An 18,979-nucleotide genomic window follows, 5' to 3' on the forward strand; every position below is an offset into this window, starting at 1 on the left:
CCTCTGTTTGTCAGAGGCTGGAGAGGGATGGCAGGAGAAAATCGCTTGATCATTGTCTTCGGTCCACCCTCTCTGGGGCACCTGTTGGCAGACAGGCTACTGGGCTCGATGGACCTTTGGTCTGACCCAGTATGGCCGTTCTTATGACCTATCTCAGGGGGACGTGTCCCTTTCCCCTGCTCCCCAGTCCCCGTCCTCTCTTACCCTCCCACTGCTGCTCTTGTCCCCTGGCTCTTTCACCATTCAGGCCCAGCCCTTTTACTCCAAGGGTTGGGAACTTTCTATGAGGAGGTGCCGTAAGTATGCCCGGTGTTGTACCCCACCTACTGAGGGGGAGGACAACCTCTTTCAACCTATGGAAATGGACTCTGGAGCCATCCCTCCCTCTCAGCCCCTGGACACTTCACAGCACCGTGGGGCAGTTGAGGTGACCACGGAGGTTGCAGGAGAGGTGAACTCCCTCCCAGGGTCCCTACAAGAAGGGGAAGCCATGGAGGTGGCTCCCACTGTCCCCGCCTCCACTGAGGGGGCAGCAGCTGACCTTGACACCGACAAAGATCACCCTCTGGTGGCGGGCAGTGGGCTCGCCTTCCTCTGTTAGGAGATGGAGACTTTGAGGTTGACCCTGGTTGCCTCAGAGGGGGATTACCATGCCGTAGAAGGACAACAACAACTATCCTCTACTTTCCCCCTCCGACCCGCTGCTATCCCTTCTCCCTGCCTCTGAGTTACCCAAGGGTGCGACTGTCTGCTCGGCCATCAGCAACACTTTGGCTGTGACCATCAAAACCCTGGAGGTTCTCAGTCGGCAGGAGCAACCGTTACTGTCCATCACCCCCGACACTGAGGTCTCTGGTGCTGCACCTTCTGGCACTGGAGCCCAGCGCTGGGGAGATGTTACCTATCCCTACTGCTGCCATTGATTCACTGCCCTGCAAGGAGGCACCGCATCCTGGCACCTCCTCTGCTGAGGCTTCTTGCCCTGCTCCCTCTCCTAGCCCCTGCTGCACTCTTCTCCCTGTTCAGTCCCCCTTCCAATTGAGCTTCCAAGCCCTCTTCCTGCTCCTCTGGTCCTTGTCTTTTCCCTAATACCCCACCACTTCCTCCCACTACTCCCCTTCCTCCCTTTCCTGATCTTTTGCTTGACCTCTTTTCCTCCCCTTATTTTGTTGCTGCTGCCCCCAGGGTTGCCATGTTCAGTCCAGATACTGGCCCGCGAGAGGCGGTTTTCGTTGCTCCTGCTCCCAGCCCATTTGGGGCTGTTCTCCCTCTGCCACTGTCTTCTCAGCAGGAACTCCAGAGGCCCTGCATCCCTGTGTTGATGGGTTGTGGGGCTCACAGAGGGGTCTGGCCCCAAGGCGTTTGAGGGCCTGAAGCCAGACGTGCTGAAGGGCGAGATGCATGTTTTCTTGGAAGACATTAGTGGCTCCAAGAACAAGGTTGCTCTCACCCTTCAGCGCTGGGGAGATTTCTATCTTGCCTTACAAATGGTAAGGGCCCTCTTGGGGGAGGGTAAAGGGACTGGGCGGTGGGAGGCTACGCACTACCAGCGGGTCCGCAGCTTCCGTGACGCCCTATTCACTTTCGGATACGGTCATGGTTTCCTGCGGGGTCGCATCGGGGCCGCTGACACTCCTGCCGGCGAGGATCTTCCCCAGCCCTCTTGATGCTGGCGCTCATCCTTACCACTTTAAAAACCTGGGGCTGCGGGTTGGATCTCCACAGATGTCAGGTACACTCTTCCTTCGGGGGGGGGGGGGGTACTCTGTCATGTTCTGCAGGAGACCCATACGATTCCAGCCGCCGAGGCTAGCTGGCAGCTGGAGTGGGGGGACAGGGTTTATTTCAGCCACCTGTCAGCCCGTCAAGCTGGGTTGGCTACCCTGTTGTTCCCGAACCTGCAGCCCTAGATACTACAGACCGCTGTGGTCATGCTGGGTCACCTGCTGCATCTCCGGGTTTGGACAGAGGGGCTGACATTAAATCTCGTTAACGTCTATGCCCCGATGTCCAGCCCAAAGAGGCTATGCTTCTATCAGTGGGCATCTGTCTTCCTTGAATCCTCGTGAATGCCTGGTCCTGAGTGGAAATTTCAACTGTACCTCAAGGATCGGGACCATATGGGGACCGAGCAGTGCCCAGCCACAACAGATGTCCTCAGGGAGATAATAGGCCATCACCCCCTGGTGGACATCTGGCGGGACCTCCACCTGGGCGGGGACATGGTGTTTACCTATGTCTGGGTGGTGGGTTATCGGTCTTTCCACTCCTAGTTGGACCACTTTTATCTTTCTTGTCGTCATCTCTTCCGGGCCCACTCCTGGAGTATTAGGCCGGCCCCATTCTCGGACCAGCAATTTGTGGCCATGACGGGCTCTCTTTCCTCAGAGAGGCCAGGGCTGGCCTACTGGCAATTCAATAACAGCTTGCTGGAGGATGCAGGCTTTGTAGCATCCTTCTGGGAGTTCTGGCTGGTCTGGCACTGGTGACAGTGCATCTGTTCCTTGGCACGGCAGTGGTGGAATGTGGGGAAGGTGCGCACATGGCTCTTCTGCCATGATTCCACTCGGGGGGGGGGGGGCAGCCAGGGGAGGGATGTGGCAATAGAGCAGTTGGAATGGGAGGTCTTTGAGCCAGAGAGGTGGCTGGCCACTGACCCTGGAGATCCATCCCTCTGTGGAGCATACCAGGAGAAGCAGGAGGAATTCCGGGCCCTCGAGGACCTTTGGCCCGGGGTGCCTTTGTTCATTCTTGCATCTCCTGAAGGAGATGGATTGTGGTTCCCTCTTCTTCTACACCCTGGAGAAAGAAGAGTGCTAAAAAGCACATTGTTTGCCTTCTGGCATAGGATGGCACCCCCCTCACTGATCCGGTGGAGATGCGCGAGAGGGCTCATGCCTTCTATCCCTCTCTGTTTTCCCCGGATCCAGCCAATGCCCACAGTGTTCTCTGGAATGAACTCCTGACGGTCAGCATGGGCAGTCGGGACCAGCTAGAGCTATGCCTCTCTCTGGCCCAGTTCTCGGAAGCCCTCCATCTCATGCCTACCTGTAAATCCCTGGACATGGATGGACTGACCATGGAGTTCTACCACGTGTTCTGGGACATCTTCGGCCCGTACCTTGCTAGCTTTTGGGCTCATTCCTTGGAGAACGGAGTCTTCCCTATATTGTGCAGGCGAGCCATGCTTGCCTTGCCTAAGAGGGGGGACCTCCACGATCTGAGGAATTGGTGTCCCATCTTGCTCCTCAGCATAGACTATAAAATCTTTGCCAAAGCCATTTCCCTAACACTAAAGTCTGTGCTGGTGGATGTGGTCCTTCCGGACAAGACCTACACCATCCGGGGATGTACCATCTGTTACAGCCTCTTCCTGGTCTGGGATCTTCTAGAGCTAGGGATTTGGGATGGTTTGTCGTTCATCCTCCTGTCCTTGGATCAGGAGAAGGTGTTCGACTGGATGAACCATGGGTCCCATTTTGTGGGGTTTCTCCAGGTGCTGTACGCCTCCGCAGAGTGCTTGGTCAAGCTCAGCTGGACCCTAACCACACTGGTCAGCTTCGAGGAGTATGTCACGGCTGTCTGCTGTCAGGCCAGCTGTACGGTCTGGCCCTGGAGCCCTTCCTCCGTTTCCTTTGCAAGAGGTCGATGGGGTTGGTGCTTCACGAGCCAGAGACGAGTCTGATCCTGTCGGTGTATGCTATCAACATGCTCCTCTTGGTCCAGGATCCGGGCGACCTGGCAAGGGTGGAGGCTTGCCAAGCCATCTCCTTGATGGCCTCCTCTGCCCGGGTCAATTCAATCAAGAGCTCTGGCCTAGTGGTAGGGGCTGGGTGGTAGGCGGGCTCCCTCCCAACCATACTTCAGGCCATCAAGTGGAGCACGGGTCCGATGCTACGCAATTCCCATCTACATGTGCAGGCTGCGGAGTTCCCCTCGGTGCACCAGAGTTTGGTCCTGGCAGAAGTCACCAGAGTCAGAGACCTCCTGGACTACGACCGGGGAGACTGGGTGGATCCTCGGGCGCTCGCTCAGCGCATGGGGCTCGCCACCTTATGTACTCTCCTGCGCATACTTCAGGGAGTAAAGGACACTTTGCTGCCCACTGCTCGGGTGTACCTAAGCAGGGTCCTGCGAAAGGGTGCACCCTGCCCACCTCTCACCCCCGGCCCTCCTGATTTCTCCATCAGCCCCCATCCACATGTGCCTTCCCGACCACCTCCCCCTTGTCACCCAAGCTGGCTGCACGTTGCAGCCGGTCCCCTTCTGAACCATGCCAAAGAATCACCTGTACACACTTATGCTTCACGCTTCACTTCCCCACCCTCATGTCCCACCCAGACACCAAGTGGCGGGAGCTCCTACCACCAATAGAGGGTGGGGAGCCCCAGTGGGCCAGCCTCTATTCGAGCTTGGTTCCATGGCCCCCTGGGGACATCAGCTGGAGAATCCTGCATGGTGTGGAGAGCACAGGCATGTACTTGGTGCGGTTCACCCCTGTTGCCAAGACTTGCCTCTTCTGTGGCATGAGTGAGACCTTGGCACGCATCTACCTCTAGTGTGCTAGGTTACAGCCCCTCTTTTGTTTCCTCTAGAACCTTCTGTTGAGGTTTGGGCTACACTTTTCACCCCACTGGTTAATTTATACGCACCCTATTCGTGGCCCCACAAAGCGGTGGGACCTCCTGTGCAACCTCCTCATGGCTATCGCCAATTTGGCAATCTACAAAACCAGGGAGAGGAGGTTGGCTGGTGGAGGGGTGTGTCACTGTGGGGCCTATTTCCATTCCTGTATCCGATGATGTATCCGGGCAGAGTTCCAATGGGCAGTGTCCACTGGCTGACTTGAGACCTTCGGAGGGCAGAGGGTGCTGTCTGGGGTTCTCTGCTAGGTATCCCCATATGGTTCCCTCTATTTTAGCCCTTTGACCCTCACACCCATCCCTGTTTTCTCATTATTTGTCCTGTGTAATCAGTTGGTTTTCTGGGCTCTATAAACCCTCCCTGTAGGCTGGGCGGAGGTCCTTTAGATGTGGGCATACTAACGCCAGTCCACCTTCCGGACACCAAATAGTATCAGTCATGTAGTTTGCAGGCTGTATTCTGACACATTTGACACAAGATGCATGTTGCATTCCGTGTGTTGCTACCCCCTTAGCCTTCTGCCTGTTTTTTTGAGCAAAACATCCATATCCATTATCCCCTCATCCTGCTCATGTGCGCAAGAGTCAGTGACTTTCTGAGCCATCTCTTAGGACTGTGTGTTTGCAGTTGCTGTGGAGATCTGTGTGTTGATTGGCCTCCTCCTGCTCAGGAATGTGCTTGCCTGGTTAGTTGGCACCCTTTGCCCCACCATTCTGCCAATGCCTGCCTATTCTAGTTCAAAAATAGGGACATAAACAAGATAATCATAGTCATCCCATTAGAGCATTCACATTGACATGGCACATTTCAACAAAAGTTTCTTGCAGTTGTGTAACAGCAGTAGCACAATGATCTCCATAGTCACATCACAGGTGGATCATCTGAACACTAAATGAAGGTCCGAGAACGGGTGGGGCTGAAGCTATGAGGAACACACTCAGAAGGTGTAAAGGTGATAGATTCTGTTCAGCCCTGGAGGGGCACCAGATCAAAGGTCAGGCTCGCCACAAGAGCCCGACTGGGAAACCACACAAAGGCTGCTGCTGGCAGAGTAGAAGCGAGGCTGCAGAGGGGGAGCTGAGCAACAGCCGCAAGCACCAGAGAAGCAGCACGGCCCAGCTCTGCCCTGGCTTGCCCGGTGAGAAGCCTAGCACCACCCTGGGCAGCCATGGGAATGGCAGCTGTTGTGGACGCTGGCAGGGCCAACCAGATGCAGGCAATTGGGGTCAGGAGTGTGGCGCATAGGCAGGACCTGAAGCAACCAGCCAAGTTTCACTTAAATGCTCAGGCAACTTTCTCTGCCACCTCCTACCCCAAGTAGAGCATCTGAGCCAAAGATCAGGGCAAGCCCAGCCCACCAGCCAGGAGTCTTGTGGACAGAGGCTTGGGGAGCTAGAGATCTGCTGGGTCCTCTATGTGGCTGCTGCAGTCTGAGCCCTGCCTGGGGACCTTGGTGTCAGACCTGCAAGCCCTCACTAGAGCTCCCCTTCTGAGCAGTGTGTTCCTGTCCAGCCAAGCGGATGGAACGGGCTGTGAGGGGGACTGAGTTGTACCCTAGAGATTGCAGCAGAGTGCTCAGCTCCCCATGGGAATGAGCTGGGCCATTCCCAAGGCAGGAGGTAGGGGTGATTCACCTTTACTGCAGGTGAGTGTGTCCTGGGCTCTTGTCCAGCCAGAGCCCAGCCTCTGCAAGGTGGGAAAGGAGCCGCTCTGGGTGGGTGACTCGGATCCTGGCTTTGGAAGCAGTAATGGCACAGACCTTAATGAACAAGATCAACACTTGGTTCATTGCTCTCCAAACAGGATTTCCAGTCTCTGAAACTGATGTGGTCTCCTGGGTGAAGCGAGAGGAAGAGTTGCGGGTCTCAGATCCTCAGAGCTGTCAGGAAGGAGAGAGCATCAGCCACACCCAGACAGGTGAGCAATCAGTTAAACTGACTCAAACCAATTTCTGTCTCTGAGATGTAACTTGTGTGTTTTTATGAAGTCTGTCTGTTAGCTTGTCTTCAACTCTAGTCAGCCTGTGGTGGGTGTGTCAAGGCTGGTTTCTCTCCTCTGTGGAAGGGTTGTGAAGGAGGAGGATGAACTCAGCTCATGATAATTCAACCATTATTTGAGAGTATCCCCCTTTTTTTATTCCTCTTTTTTTCCTTTGAGGTTATCATGGAGAATAACTCCTGTCTGGATTATTTCTCTATCCCAACAGGTGAGGGGATGCTGACTGAGAACTATAAGAGTCTTCAGCAGGAAGGACTGGAGCAAATGGCTTTATGTGGGATGTTATTGGGAAGATCTGAAGGACATGTTTTCCATATATGTGAGCAAGGAGAGAGCTGTAAGATTCAGCATAGCCCAGAAAGACAGCAGGGAAACCATCCAGAAGAGGGACAGGGTAAATCCAGTCCTAGGAGTAGAGGGAAGAAAAGAAACACAGAAACTGTTCAACAGAAAATCCCCCATCAACAGTCACCCTGCTCTTATAGTGACTGTGAAACTCTTATTGAACATCAAAGAGCCCACACAGGAGAGAAGCCCTTCAAGTGCTCTGACTCTGGGAAAAGCTTCAGTGAGCACTCACACTTTATGAACCATCGGAAAATACATACAAGAGAGAGACCCCATCACTGCTCTGACTGTGGGAAAAGCTTCCATAGAAGCTCTTACCTTGTTATCCATAGGAGGACTCACACCGGAGAGAAACCTTTCAATTGCTCTGACTGTGGGAAAAGCTTCAATAGAAGCTCAAACCTTGTTACCCATAGGATGACCCACACAGGAGAGAAACCTTTCAATTGCTCTGACTGTGGGAAAAACTTCATTACCAGCTCAAATCTTGTTACCCATAGGAGGACCCACACAGGAGAGAGACCTTACAATTGCTCTGACTGTGGGAAAAACTTCATTAGCAGCTCAGACCTTGTTACCCATAGGAGGACCCACACAGGAGAGAAACCTTTCAGTTGCTCTGACTGCGGGAAAAGCTTCAATAGAAGCTCAAACCTTGTTACCCATAGGATGACCCACACAGGAAAGAAACCTTTCAATTGCTCTGACTGTGGGAAAAACTTCATTAGCAGCTCAAATCTTGTTACCCATAGGAGGACTCACACAGGAGAGAAACCTTTCAATTGCTCTTACTGTGGGAAAAACTTCATTAGCAGCTCAAAGCTTGTTACCCATAGGAGGACCCACATAAGAGAGAAACCTTTGCTCTGACTGCGGGAAAAGCTACAATAAAAGTTCAGACCTTGTTACCCATAGGAGGACCCACACAGAAGAGAAACCTTTCAATTCCTCTGATGGCAGGAAAAGCTTCAGTCAGAAGTCAAACCTTTTTAGACATAGGAGGACCCACACAGGAGAGAAACTCTTGACCTGCTCTGACTGTAGGAAAAGCTGCAGTAGAAGCTCATACTTTGTTAAACACAGGATGATCCACACAAGAGATAAACCTTTCAGTTGCTCTGATTGTGGGGAAAAGCTTCAGTAAAAGCTCAGATCTTGGTACCCGTAGGAGAACCCACACAGGAAAGAGACCCTTCAGCTGCTCTGACTGCAGGAAAAGGTTAAGTCAGTACTCCTGCGTTACTAGCCATCCGATAATATATACAAGAGTCACCTCATAACATCTCTGATTGCAGAAAAGGCTTCAAACACAGGTTAGACTTTGTTAAACATAAGACAACCCACAGAGGAGAGAAAATCATTCAGCTGCTCTGACTGGGGGGAAGCTTCAGTCAGAGCTCAAATCTTATTAGCCTTTGGAGGACTCATAGAGGGCATAAATCTGAGTTCCCTTTAGCCTGTGTGGCCGGTTGGCTGTGACACAGACTATTAAATGCCATGCAAGCTTATAGGGCTTTGGTGGGGAGAGATACCTCTATCTACTGGTCTCAACCTTGACCCAGACATGCCGTGGCTGGAGGACAGTTGGCTATCCCATGACCCCAGCCCCAGATCTGCCATGGCAGGGAGAAGTGTGTTTTTCTCCTCCTCCTTCACAGTAGCACTTAAGCTGGGGGAGCGAGAGCTTGTGGGAGTCTTCTCTCCTCATTATCGGCAAGGAATCCAGTGGCACCTTATAAACTAACAGAAGTGTTGGAGCATAAGCTTTTGTAGGCAGACCCAGTTCATCAGATGCATGTGATGAAGTGGGTCTTTGCCCACGAAAGCTTATGCTCAGTCTAACACTTCTGTTAGTCTATAAGGTGCCACAGGACTCCTTGCCGCTTTTGCAAATTCAGACTAACACGGCTACCCCTCTGATACTTCTCTCCTCATTGTAGCCTTTCAGTGACCTGCATGTCAATTCCCTCCTTCTTTGAGATCACACCCCCACCTGAAGCCCTCAACTAGTATTCCTTGTAAAATTTTCCATCCAGGAGTAGAGCGAGTTTTTTCTTGTGCACACTAAGTAACATTCTGTGCACTTGTTTGGGTGTGTGTCACTGTGGCACACGAGTTACTGAGAAGTTTTGCACACGCATGTATTTTATACACACACACACACACACTTCAAATTGTTATGGAAGAAAAATACTGAAACAAAAGGTAATGTAGAAGCTATTTTATGTTTAGCTAGAAGCCATCTTGTATATCAGAAACCATTTCAGCTTTTCTCTCAAGCGCGTAGACCAGAGTGAACTTTCTGTCACCCCGTGAGAAGAGGCCTACAGGATGGGCTATTGGTATGTGTTAATTGGGCTGGTTGGGACAGGAGATATACTCCCTCGTACCTGTCCGCCATCTTGTTGATAAGGCTTTGTTTTTCCAAATTTAATTGAGGATTTCTGTAATTGGATGCCCTGACATCAGACTGTTTGGCTAAGGGAATAAAGATACTAGGATTGATTGTATTAGCAGCCTTACTGGGCCCAGCTCTGCTGTGACCACGTTTGGCTCATGCTGTGCTTTATTAATTAATAAAGCTGTTTGTTAGCTGCCTAAACACAGAGGAGCGTGTTTTTGCTTCGACAGTAATTACCAATGTGCATGACCCTGAACACATGCACCCTGAAAACTTTCCCGCTTGGCGCCCGGTTTCATTCCCACCCAGCCTTGATCCACTGTTCCTGCATCCATGAGTTCCCCATCTGCTGCATCTGCACTCTTTACCACTAATCCTGCATTGTGCCCTCTTTGCCTGTAACTTCTGCAGTGTGCCCTTCATCCCAACCACTCCACTTTCCTCCCAGTCTAATCCAGTGAAAGTGTACTGATTTGTAAAGCATAAAAAATGAATGCACCATCCCTCGCCATTGACTCTAAAGCTCATTCTGCAGTTGCAAGTTAATGACACTCAGAAAGTGAATTTAAGGATATCACCAGAAAATTTCATCCAGCTCTTTTTCTTCAGTCTACATTACTACACTGTATATAGGATGTAGAATCAATAATTAGATTTCTTATAGTATCTGCATGCTTTAGCCTTCTCTGAAACACAGAAAAGTCCCTTTAATATGTCATCAATAGAAAATAATCAACATCCATTAAGAAAGTTTTAGTTGCTTGTGTGAGAGAGAGGGAGATTGAGAGAAATAAGTTCCATGAGGAGAAAAATAGTCATTGGCACAATCAACGCTATTGACGTGACTGATGCCTTCACAAGTGACAAGACTATAGGGGATCAGAGAATTGTTCTCCTTGAGATTATTTAGGCTCTTAAATATGAACAGGAGACAGAACACTTCTCTAGTCATTTGCTGCCTATTTTATCCCTCAGATAACCTGCAGATTTACATTTTGAGATCCCAAGATGGAACTCTTTAGTGAAGTGGAATTGGAACCAGACTTCCTCACCACTCGGCCCTGGTTGCTAGAGCAGCCCCGTCCCTCACCACCATGTGGCCCTGGCTTTGGCTGCTGGAGCAGCTACTGGAGTGACCCCCACCACCACGTGGCTCTGGGCTGGGGCCACTGAAGCACGCCCTGCCTGTGATGCCACTATGGCTCAAGCCCTGGCCAAGTCTGCCAAAGCATACACTGCCCACAACACAGCTATGGCTCTGGCTCCAGCCAGGCTGCTGGAGCAGGCCCTGACTGTGGCTCTTGCCCTTCCCTTGTCTGGGGCCGCTAAAACAAGCGCTGTCTCCCACAGAGCCCACCCTGGAGCAGTTCAATAGTCACTGAATGGCTTTGCTTTAGAGGTGGGTGGACCTCAACCTTAGAGGGAATCCTGCCCTCAGCCCTCCACACTCAAAACCTCTATTTCATCCCTGAGGTGCTCAACCCCAGGCCCACCCCAGAGCCAGCCCTCACTCCTCTGTTCTCCAACTCTTTGCCCCAACCCTAGATCCCTTCCCACAATCCAAATTCCCTGAGCCTCACTCCTGCTCCATGAACTTTCTTTTTTTGAACCAATACAGAGATTGTGTCTCTCATATTCCCTGCCTGTGGATACCCTGTCATGTGGTTGTGCTGTTTTCAGTTGTCCAGCAGAGCCACTTTTATTAACTAAACCCGGCTCCTTACTTAACAGAAGCATCACCACCTGAGCAAAAGTCTGAGAGTAGGGTCCTTGATTAACACAAGTCCCACCTTCTTCCAGCCAGGGCTCCCTAGTGAGGGGCTCAAATCAACAAACACATCCTGCCGGGCTAAGGTCCCCTGAGAAATGTCCTTAACAAGTGCACAGCCTTCTTGGCTCAAGTCCAATAACAGGGTACTCTTAGCCTGGGCTAGCAAAGGCGTAAGCCCCTGGGTTGGAAGGAGGGGGACATGGGCCCTTCCTTTCTACCGGGGCCCGAAGAGCAGGGAAATAGTCTGCTGACAGTGGCCAGCACCAGGTACCCCAGAGAGGGTTGACCAAAGACAATGATCAAGCGATTTGTCTCCTGCCATCCTTCTCCAAGCTTTGACAAACAGAGGCCAGGGACACCATTTCTATCCCCTGGTTAATAGACTTTTATGGATCCTAACCTCCATGAAATTATCTAGCTTCTCTTTAAACTCTGTTATAGCCCTAGCCTTCACAGCCTCCTTTGGAAAGGAGTTCCATAGGTTGACTACACGCTGTGTGAAGAACTTTCTTTTATTAGTTTTAAACCTGCTACCCATTAACTTCATTTGGTGTCCTCTAGTTCTTCTATTATGGGAACTAATAAATAACTTTTCTTTATTCGCCCTCTCCACACCACTCATGATATATCTCTATCATATCCCCTCTCAGTCTCCTTTTTTCTAAACTGAAAAGTCCCAGTCGCTTTAACCTTTCCTCATATGGGACCAGTTCCAAACCCCTAATCATTTTAGTTGCCCTTTTCTGAACCCTTTCCAAGGCCAAACTATCTTTTTTGAGGTGAGGAAACCACATCTGTACACAGTATTCAAGATGTGGGTGTACCATAGTTTTATATAGGGGCAGTAAGATATTCTGTGTCTTATTTTCTCTCCCTTTCTTAATAATTCCTAGCATCCTATTTGCCTTTTTAACTGCCCCTGCACACTGTGTGGAAGTTTTCAGAGAACTGTCCACAATAACTCCAAGATATCTTTCCTGATTTGTCATAGCCAGATTAGCCCCCATCATACTGTACATATAGTTGGGGTTATTTTTCCCGATGTGCATTACTTTACACGTATCCACGTTAAATTTCATTTGCCATTTTGTTTCCCAATCACTCAGTTTGGTGAGATCTTTTTGGAGTCCCTCACAGTCTGCTTCTGTCTTGACTAACCTAAACAGTTTGGTATCATCTGCAAACTTTACCACCTCACTGCTTAGCCTTTCTCCAGATCATTTATGAATAAGTTGAAAAGGATCTCAGCCTTCACCAGGGTCTTAGAAAGAAAAAGTCTAGTCCTGGGGCCCAGCTTTAGTAGAATCAAAGTGAGAACAAACTGCAATTTCCATCTTTTGTGGAGAAGGGAAGACAATTTTCTTTCTCAGTTCTATCCACATCAACCCAGGGAGGAGAAAAAATAACTCTCCACCAGCTGATTGTCCCGTCAGCTTCTGTAGCTTCACCTCCTTCTACAGAAGCTCCAGCTTTGAGCTACAGATATTAAGGGGCTGGTGAGGAAATGAGGAGCTGGCAGCTCAGGTTAGTCGCTTCCATGAGAACAAGAGGCGGAGTGTTCACAAGGTGCATTCCCCTCCCCAGCAGAGCAGGGTGTTAGAAAGAGCTAGTAACAGAATCGTCATCCACATTTTGCCCTCAGTTTGTTTCTGTGGTGTAGTGGTTATTATGTTTGCTTAACAGGTCAAGGGTCCCTGGTTTAAAGCCAGGCAGAAACAGGGTCTTCTCTTATTGCTGCTCCCCTTGGTGCCCAGGTAAGCATACCTCCTGCTACCTGGACTAAGCCCAACTTCCACGTGACAGAGGGGGGTGACATCAGCTGAGAATGCCCCTTGGTGCTGTGGGGAAAATCCAATAACTCCAATTGTGTCTAAAGGGGGGACTGTGCAGAAATCAAAACTCTCTAAAGAAAACTGCTGTAAGGGTTAAAAGTTTTTCAGGCCTCTCTCCCTGTAACAGAGAGAAATCAAATTAACTCTAATCAAGACCCTTACAATGCCTATCTCAAATTCATGGATACTCTTAGTCTGTCACAATTTGTCATGTAAACCCTTATCTTTGTCACAGTTTGCCTTGTAGACTCCTCCACTCAAGTTCTCATGTGGCTTTGTGTACTGTAAAAACTTACTTCTAGCACTCCTGGGGTGAACAGAAGTCTCAGAGTACTTCTGCTGGGACTTTGATATGTTAAAGAAGAACAATTCTGTATAAAGGATACCTGAATCTGTCTGTCAGGGCTGCTGCTTCACTCTTGGAAGTGACAGCCTGCATGCATGCATCATAAAGTTTTCTCTTCTAAGTTTCTTTCCTGCCTCACTGATTTGACCTCCGGCCTCGAACCCTTCTGGGGGCTCTGTACCCCAGGGGAGCGAGATTTCCCCCTCAATTTGGTGTCAGAAGTGGGATGGCTTGGAACTCCAGTTGGAAAGGCTGATGACGGGGAATGGGAACGGACTACAGCGCGCATCTGGAGGGTAAGGGATCCATTTAAAATCCCCCAGTCCGCCTCCCTGTTCTCGTCACCAGCTGGACCGGCTGGCGGTAAGAGTCATCTTTTACTTAAAATTTTTTGTTAAGAGGCTTGAGGGAAATTTAAAACGAAAACACTGGGTATAGCCAAATAGGGGTTGGATTTTGTTGTTGTTGTTGTTGTTGCTGACTGATTGGTGGCGAGTCCAAGCGCATGGTTTTGAGTGAGTGAAGTCCGGAACAGGACCGCAGCCGCACCAGTGCTGTCAGTGTCACTGCACAGCTGCTGAAAGCAAGGGCGGTTTCCCCCGGCACATAAGGAGTGTGAGTGAAGCTGACAGTTTGTGTGGACTCCCACACTATCCTTGGAGAGGGTAGTGCTGCTGGACGCCTGTACTATCCTTGGGGAGGGTAGTACTGTTGGGCTCCTGCGCTGTCCTTGGACAAGACAGTGCTAACATGGATAAGATTGCTCCCTCAAGTCTGTCTCCTACTGAGAGAAAAGGTTTCTCACAGCCTGGGACTCCCTTGTCTCAGATGATCAGTCAGCTAGGTATTGCCTGCAGGTTTGAAACTAAGGAGACTTAAGGAATTATTGAGCATTTGGAATGGCTATACTCAGGGGAATTCCCAGAATAAATGACAACTAGAACTTTGACTTACAAAAGCTTGCTTATCTTAGAGTTTTCCTCGAGGAAAAACATCCTAACCAGATGGAATATTGGTGCCTCTGGGAGGATGTGGCAGTAAAAAAAAAAAAAAATAATCAGAGCATTATGGCTAGCAAAAAAGATTCTATTGAAAAGCTGCAGCAAGAATTGGCTACTCTAAAGAAACAGCTTGATTCCCCAGATGTGCCATCTGCACCCCCACCCCCTTTGGACCCTTGTCAGCTGAACATTCTTTCCTGTTATCTCCCTGTTCTCTTGTAAACCTTATGGGACGTGACTTGTTGTGTAAATTGGGTGCAAACCTTCTCTGTAGAGAGGAAGGGATATTTGTTGACCTTCCCCCCCATCAGACCCCAAAATTGATGGCATTACTACTCTCAGAGGAATCTGATGAGACCTCAGGACATACACCCCTCCTGGACCTCTCAGATGTCCCAGAGACATTGTGGGCAGCCCATTGTGAATGAAGTGGGGTTGCTAGCCTCTGCAACACCAGTGCAAATAGCCCTGTATCTATTGGCTAGGGAGGCACAAGAGAGCATTAAGCCTGTAATCTCTCCCTCCTTAAACAAGGGATACTTGTTTATACAACTTCACCATGTAATACACCTATACTACCTGTGAAAAAGCAAATCTATAGATTTGTAGAAGACCTAAGAGTCATTAATAAGTTTGTAATCCCTAGATTTCCAGTAGTACCTCACCTGGTTTTCTGTAATAGATTTATGTTCTGCCTTCTTTTCTATTCCAGTGCATAAGAATTCCCAATTTCTCTTTGCCTTTTCCTTTCAGAGTCATCAATTAACCTGGACATGTTTTTGTAAAGTTATTGTAAAAGCCCTACTCTGTTTTCTCAGTTTTTAAAAAGCTGACCTTAATTCTATCTCTCTTCCCTGCAGTTCTGTGTTAGTTCAGTATGTTGATGATGTGCTAATTGCTAGTGAAACTGAGGAAAGATGTAAAACTGATACCTCCTATGTGTTAAAGTGTCTTGCTAAAAAGGGTCACAAGGCTTCCAAAGCCAAATTGCAGTTTGTAAAACAAAGAGTTCAGTACTTAAGGACATTTACTTTCAGGAGATGGCCGCCAGTTAACACCTGAGCGAATCTCACATGTTTTTTCCATTCCTCACCCTTTCACCAAAGTCAGGTACACAAATTTCTGGGTACTGCAAAATATTGCAGACAATGGATTCCTAATTTTTCTGGACTCACCAGACCCCTTACTATTCTACTCTTAGACTTAGCTCCTGACCCAGTGACCTGGTCCCCAGAATGTGAATCTGCTTTCCTTTCCCTTAAAACTCTTCTGCACAGTGGGCTTACCTAAATATAGCAAGCCTTTTACTCTGTTTTGTCATGAACAGGATGGAATTGCAGCTGGAGTTCTCTGTCAGCCCCTTGGGCCCACACCTCGTCCAGTAGCTTATTTTTCTGCAACACTGGACTCAGTAGCCCGTGGGTTCCCACTTTGTCTGAGGGCAGTTGCAGCTGCTGCTGAATTACTTAAAAAGGCCCAACCTGTCACATTAGGCCACAGCATTATCTTACAGGTCCCTAATGCTGTCTCTGCTCTCTTACAGCGACACCGCACTCAGCACCTATCTGTTCAGAGACAAACCCTGTATAAGAATGTTATCCTCTCTTCCCAAATGTGGTAATTGAAAGATGTAATGTACTTAACCCAGCTACTTTTTCTCCTTTACCCTCTAATGGTAAAGCACATACCCATAACTGTGAAGAATTGCTTGAGCACTGTGTAAAACCTCCCCAAAAATTTGTCTGATCAACCGCTGGAAAATGCAGATCTTGTATTGTATACTGATGGCTCATGTAAAAGAAATTCAGTTGGTAAACTAAAGGCTGGATATGCAGTGGTCTCAGATAATAATGTTTTAGAGGTTCTTTTCTCTTCCAGGAATCAAAATCAGCTCAGGCTGCTGAGCTCATCGCTTTAATTCGTGCTTGCCTTTTAGCGTCCGGACAGTCTGCTGCCATTTATACTGATTCAAAGTATGCTTTCTCTGTCTGTCATGCCACAGGACAAATTTGGAAACAACGAGGTTTCCTTACCTCTTCTGGCTCTGCTATCTCACATGGTCCCCTTATCTCCCAACTCCTTGATGCTATTCAGCTACCCACATCCCTTTCTATTACCCATTGCCCGGCCCACACAGGTGCCACTGATCCTGTTTCTCTGGGTAATGGGAATGCTGATGCAGCCGCCAGACATGCAGCAGAACATGGACCTCTGACTCCCTTTCAGATTCTGGTGTCTCTTTCTCTCCCTGTTTCTTTGCAGGACCTGATAGAACTACAGCAAGCTGCTCAACCTGCAGAGAAAAACCTTTGGGAGAAAGCAGGCTGCTCCTTATCCCCAGCTGGGATAATGGGTGCACCTGATGGCTGCCCAGTCGCCCCAAAAATCTCTCACACGGCAGCTTGCTCAGGTGTCTCATCAAATGACACACATGAGCAAAAGGGGGGTGGCCTCACAAATCCCAAAACAATGGTACGCCCCAGGCGTGCACCTAGAAGCTGTCTCAAGAATATCTAATTCATGTTTGATTTGTAAGCAGTTTAATGTTGCAGGAGGCCCACAGGCTAGCAGCCACACAGAAAGAAGAAACTTAGACATAAAATGACGGTTAGGAGAGCTTGCACCTGCAGGTAAAGGAAGCCCTCCCAGCACCTACTGATGTGCCGTGCCACAACATCCAACCAGGCGACTACGTGTTCGTGAAGGAACATCGCAAAAAGAATTCCCTGACAGCCCGGTGGGAAGGACCGTTCCAATTGCTGCTCATCACCCACACAGCAGTAAAGGTGAAGGAGCGCCGCTCGTGGATCCACGCAAGTCATGTATGCCGAACTGCAGATCCAACAGAGCTGATTGACCCCGTCACCCAGGACCCCTCCCCGGAGGAATCACCTGAGGATGAGGTTCAGCGGACCGAGGCGGCAAACTCTCAAACCAGACTGTTACCAAACCGGCCTCCACCAGGAGCTTCGAGGTACAACCTGAGAGGTAGGACTGTACCAGCAAAGACCTACAGGTGAGCCTGGCGCCCCGTAGCTCTCAAAGGGGAATCCATTCCAGTTCTGAGTGAACTAAGAGACTACGAAATCTCGAAGAGTGCCTGCAGAGGCAAGCCAAACAATACTAACTGATTAAGCTTAGTTAAAGAGACTGCTTTGCTAGTTGCTAGCTAATTACTATATTATTATTATCCTTCTACTTTAGAGACTTAAGATACTATAAGATGGGGATTGTTTTCCTTCTTTTAGTAGTCAGAATAGCCTTAGTATATAACTTTCCTCACCCTTATTGGGAAGCCCTGCAGAAGGTTTGTCGCTCACCAATACAAGTGACTGTTGGATATGTGAACAGCTTATAATAGGCTCTGAAGGCCTTTTACCATTACAGTTTATCCCAACTCCTGCCTCCCTATGGACCAGACCCCTAAAAATTCAGATCTACTGGTAGTCAGTACTCTACAGGAGAGCGGGAGTGGGTAGATGCCCAGAATGATAACACTGTGCCAGAAGTACATAGTCATGGGGGGGAACAGGCAGATTTGGCATAAAAATCTGATTGCCTCAGGGATTCCCCTTACTCAAGCATTACATCCATCAGGGAATGCTTCCCTTATGTTTCAAAAGCAATGTTGGCACTGGTAAAGATCTGGGGGTGAATGGGCAGTGGATCATTTACCCAACTGATAAAGAAAACCTCCCTCTAAGATAAGAATTCATCCCAGCAAAAGAAGAATACCTAAGAATGTCTAGAATAACTTTGAGTAATACTCCAATAGGAGTATTAAAGGGGGGAATTGTGGGGAAAATCCAATAACTCCAATTGTGTCTAAAGGGGGGACTGTGCAGAAATCAAAACTCTCTAAAGAAAACTGCTGTAAGGGTTAAAAGTTTTTCAGGCCTCTCTCCCTGTAACAGAGAGAAATCAAATTAACTCTAATCAAGACCCTTACAATGCCTATCTCAAATTCATGGATACTCTTAGTCTGTCACAATTTGTCATGTAAACCCTTATCTTTGTCACAGTTTGCCTTGTAGACTCCTCCACTCAAGTTCTCATGTGGCTTTGTGTACTGTAAAAACTTACTTCTAGCACTCCTGGGGTGAACAGAAGTCTCAGAGTACTTCTGCTGGGACTTTGATATGTTAAAGAAGAACAATTCTGTATAAAGGATACCTGAATCTGTCTGTCAGGGCTGCTGCTTCACTCTTGGAAGTGACAGCCTGCATGCATGCATCATAAAGTTTTCTCTTCTAAGTTTCTTTCCTGCCTCACTGATTTGACCTCCGGCCTCGAACCCTTCTGGGGGCTCTGTACCCCAGGGGAGCGAGATTTCCCCCTCAGTGCCAACCTTGGGAAGTGAGATGAGTTAGGCCAGGAACATGTTGGAGGCTTGTGTCTTGGCCTCTCCTGCCCTGGGAGGTTGGTGTATGGGGCTGACTCCTCCTGGTGCCTCCCTTATGCTCAAGGAGGAAGTGAGGCAGGAATGGGGCAGAGGAGGGAGGCCAAGCTGAGGGAGGCAGGAGGAAAGCTCAACATCTCAGTAAGACTTAGTAGGGTGAGCAGAGCCCCTCCCCCTTCCCCGCTTTGTTCTGCCAAAACCAGTGGGGTGGGGCTGGCTGTGGGGAGGCAGAGTCCTGT

The 18,979-nt window shown here is 49.2% G+C and overlaps 1 protein-coding gene across 1 annotated transcript in view; it reads left to right on the forward strand.

Moving 5' to 3' along the window:
• Positions 1 to 18,199, forward strand: part of LOC142821602 (uncharacterized) — a 35,283-nt gene extending 17,084 nt beyond the window's left edge. The window contains exons 8-9 of the mRNA XM_075913084.2: positions 6,448 to 6,561; positions 6,851 to 18,199. Of these exons, the coding sequence (XP_075769199.2) occupies positions 6,448 to 6,561; positions 6,851 to 7,860 (1,124 nt within the window). The 3' untranslated portion in view covers positions 7,861 to 18,199. The remainder of the gene's footprint in view (positions 1 to 6,447; positions 6,562 to 6,850) is intronic.
• Positions 18,200 to 18,979: the final 780 nt, after the last annotated feature.

This window comes from Pelodiscus sinensis, chromosome 19, assembly GCF_052426305.1.
Source record: "Pelodiscus sinensis isolate ZL-2025 chromosome 19, ASM5242630v1, whole genome shotgun sequence".
Classification (NCBI taxonomy): domain Eukaryota; kingdom Metazoa; phylum Chordata; order Testudines; family Trionychidae; genus Pelodiscus; species Pelodiscus sinensis.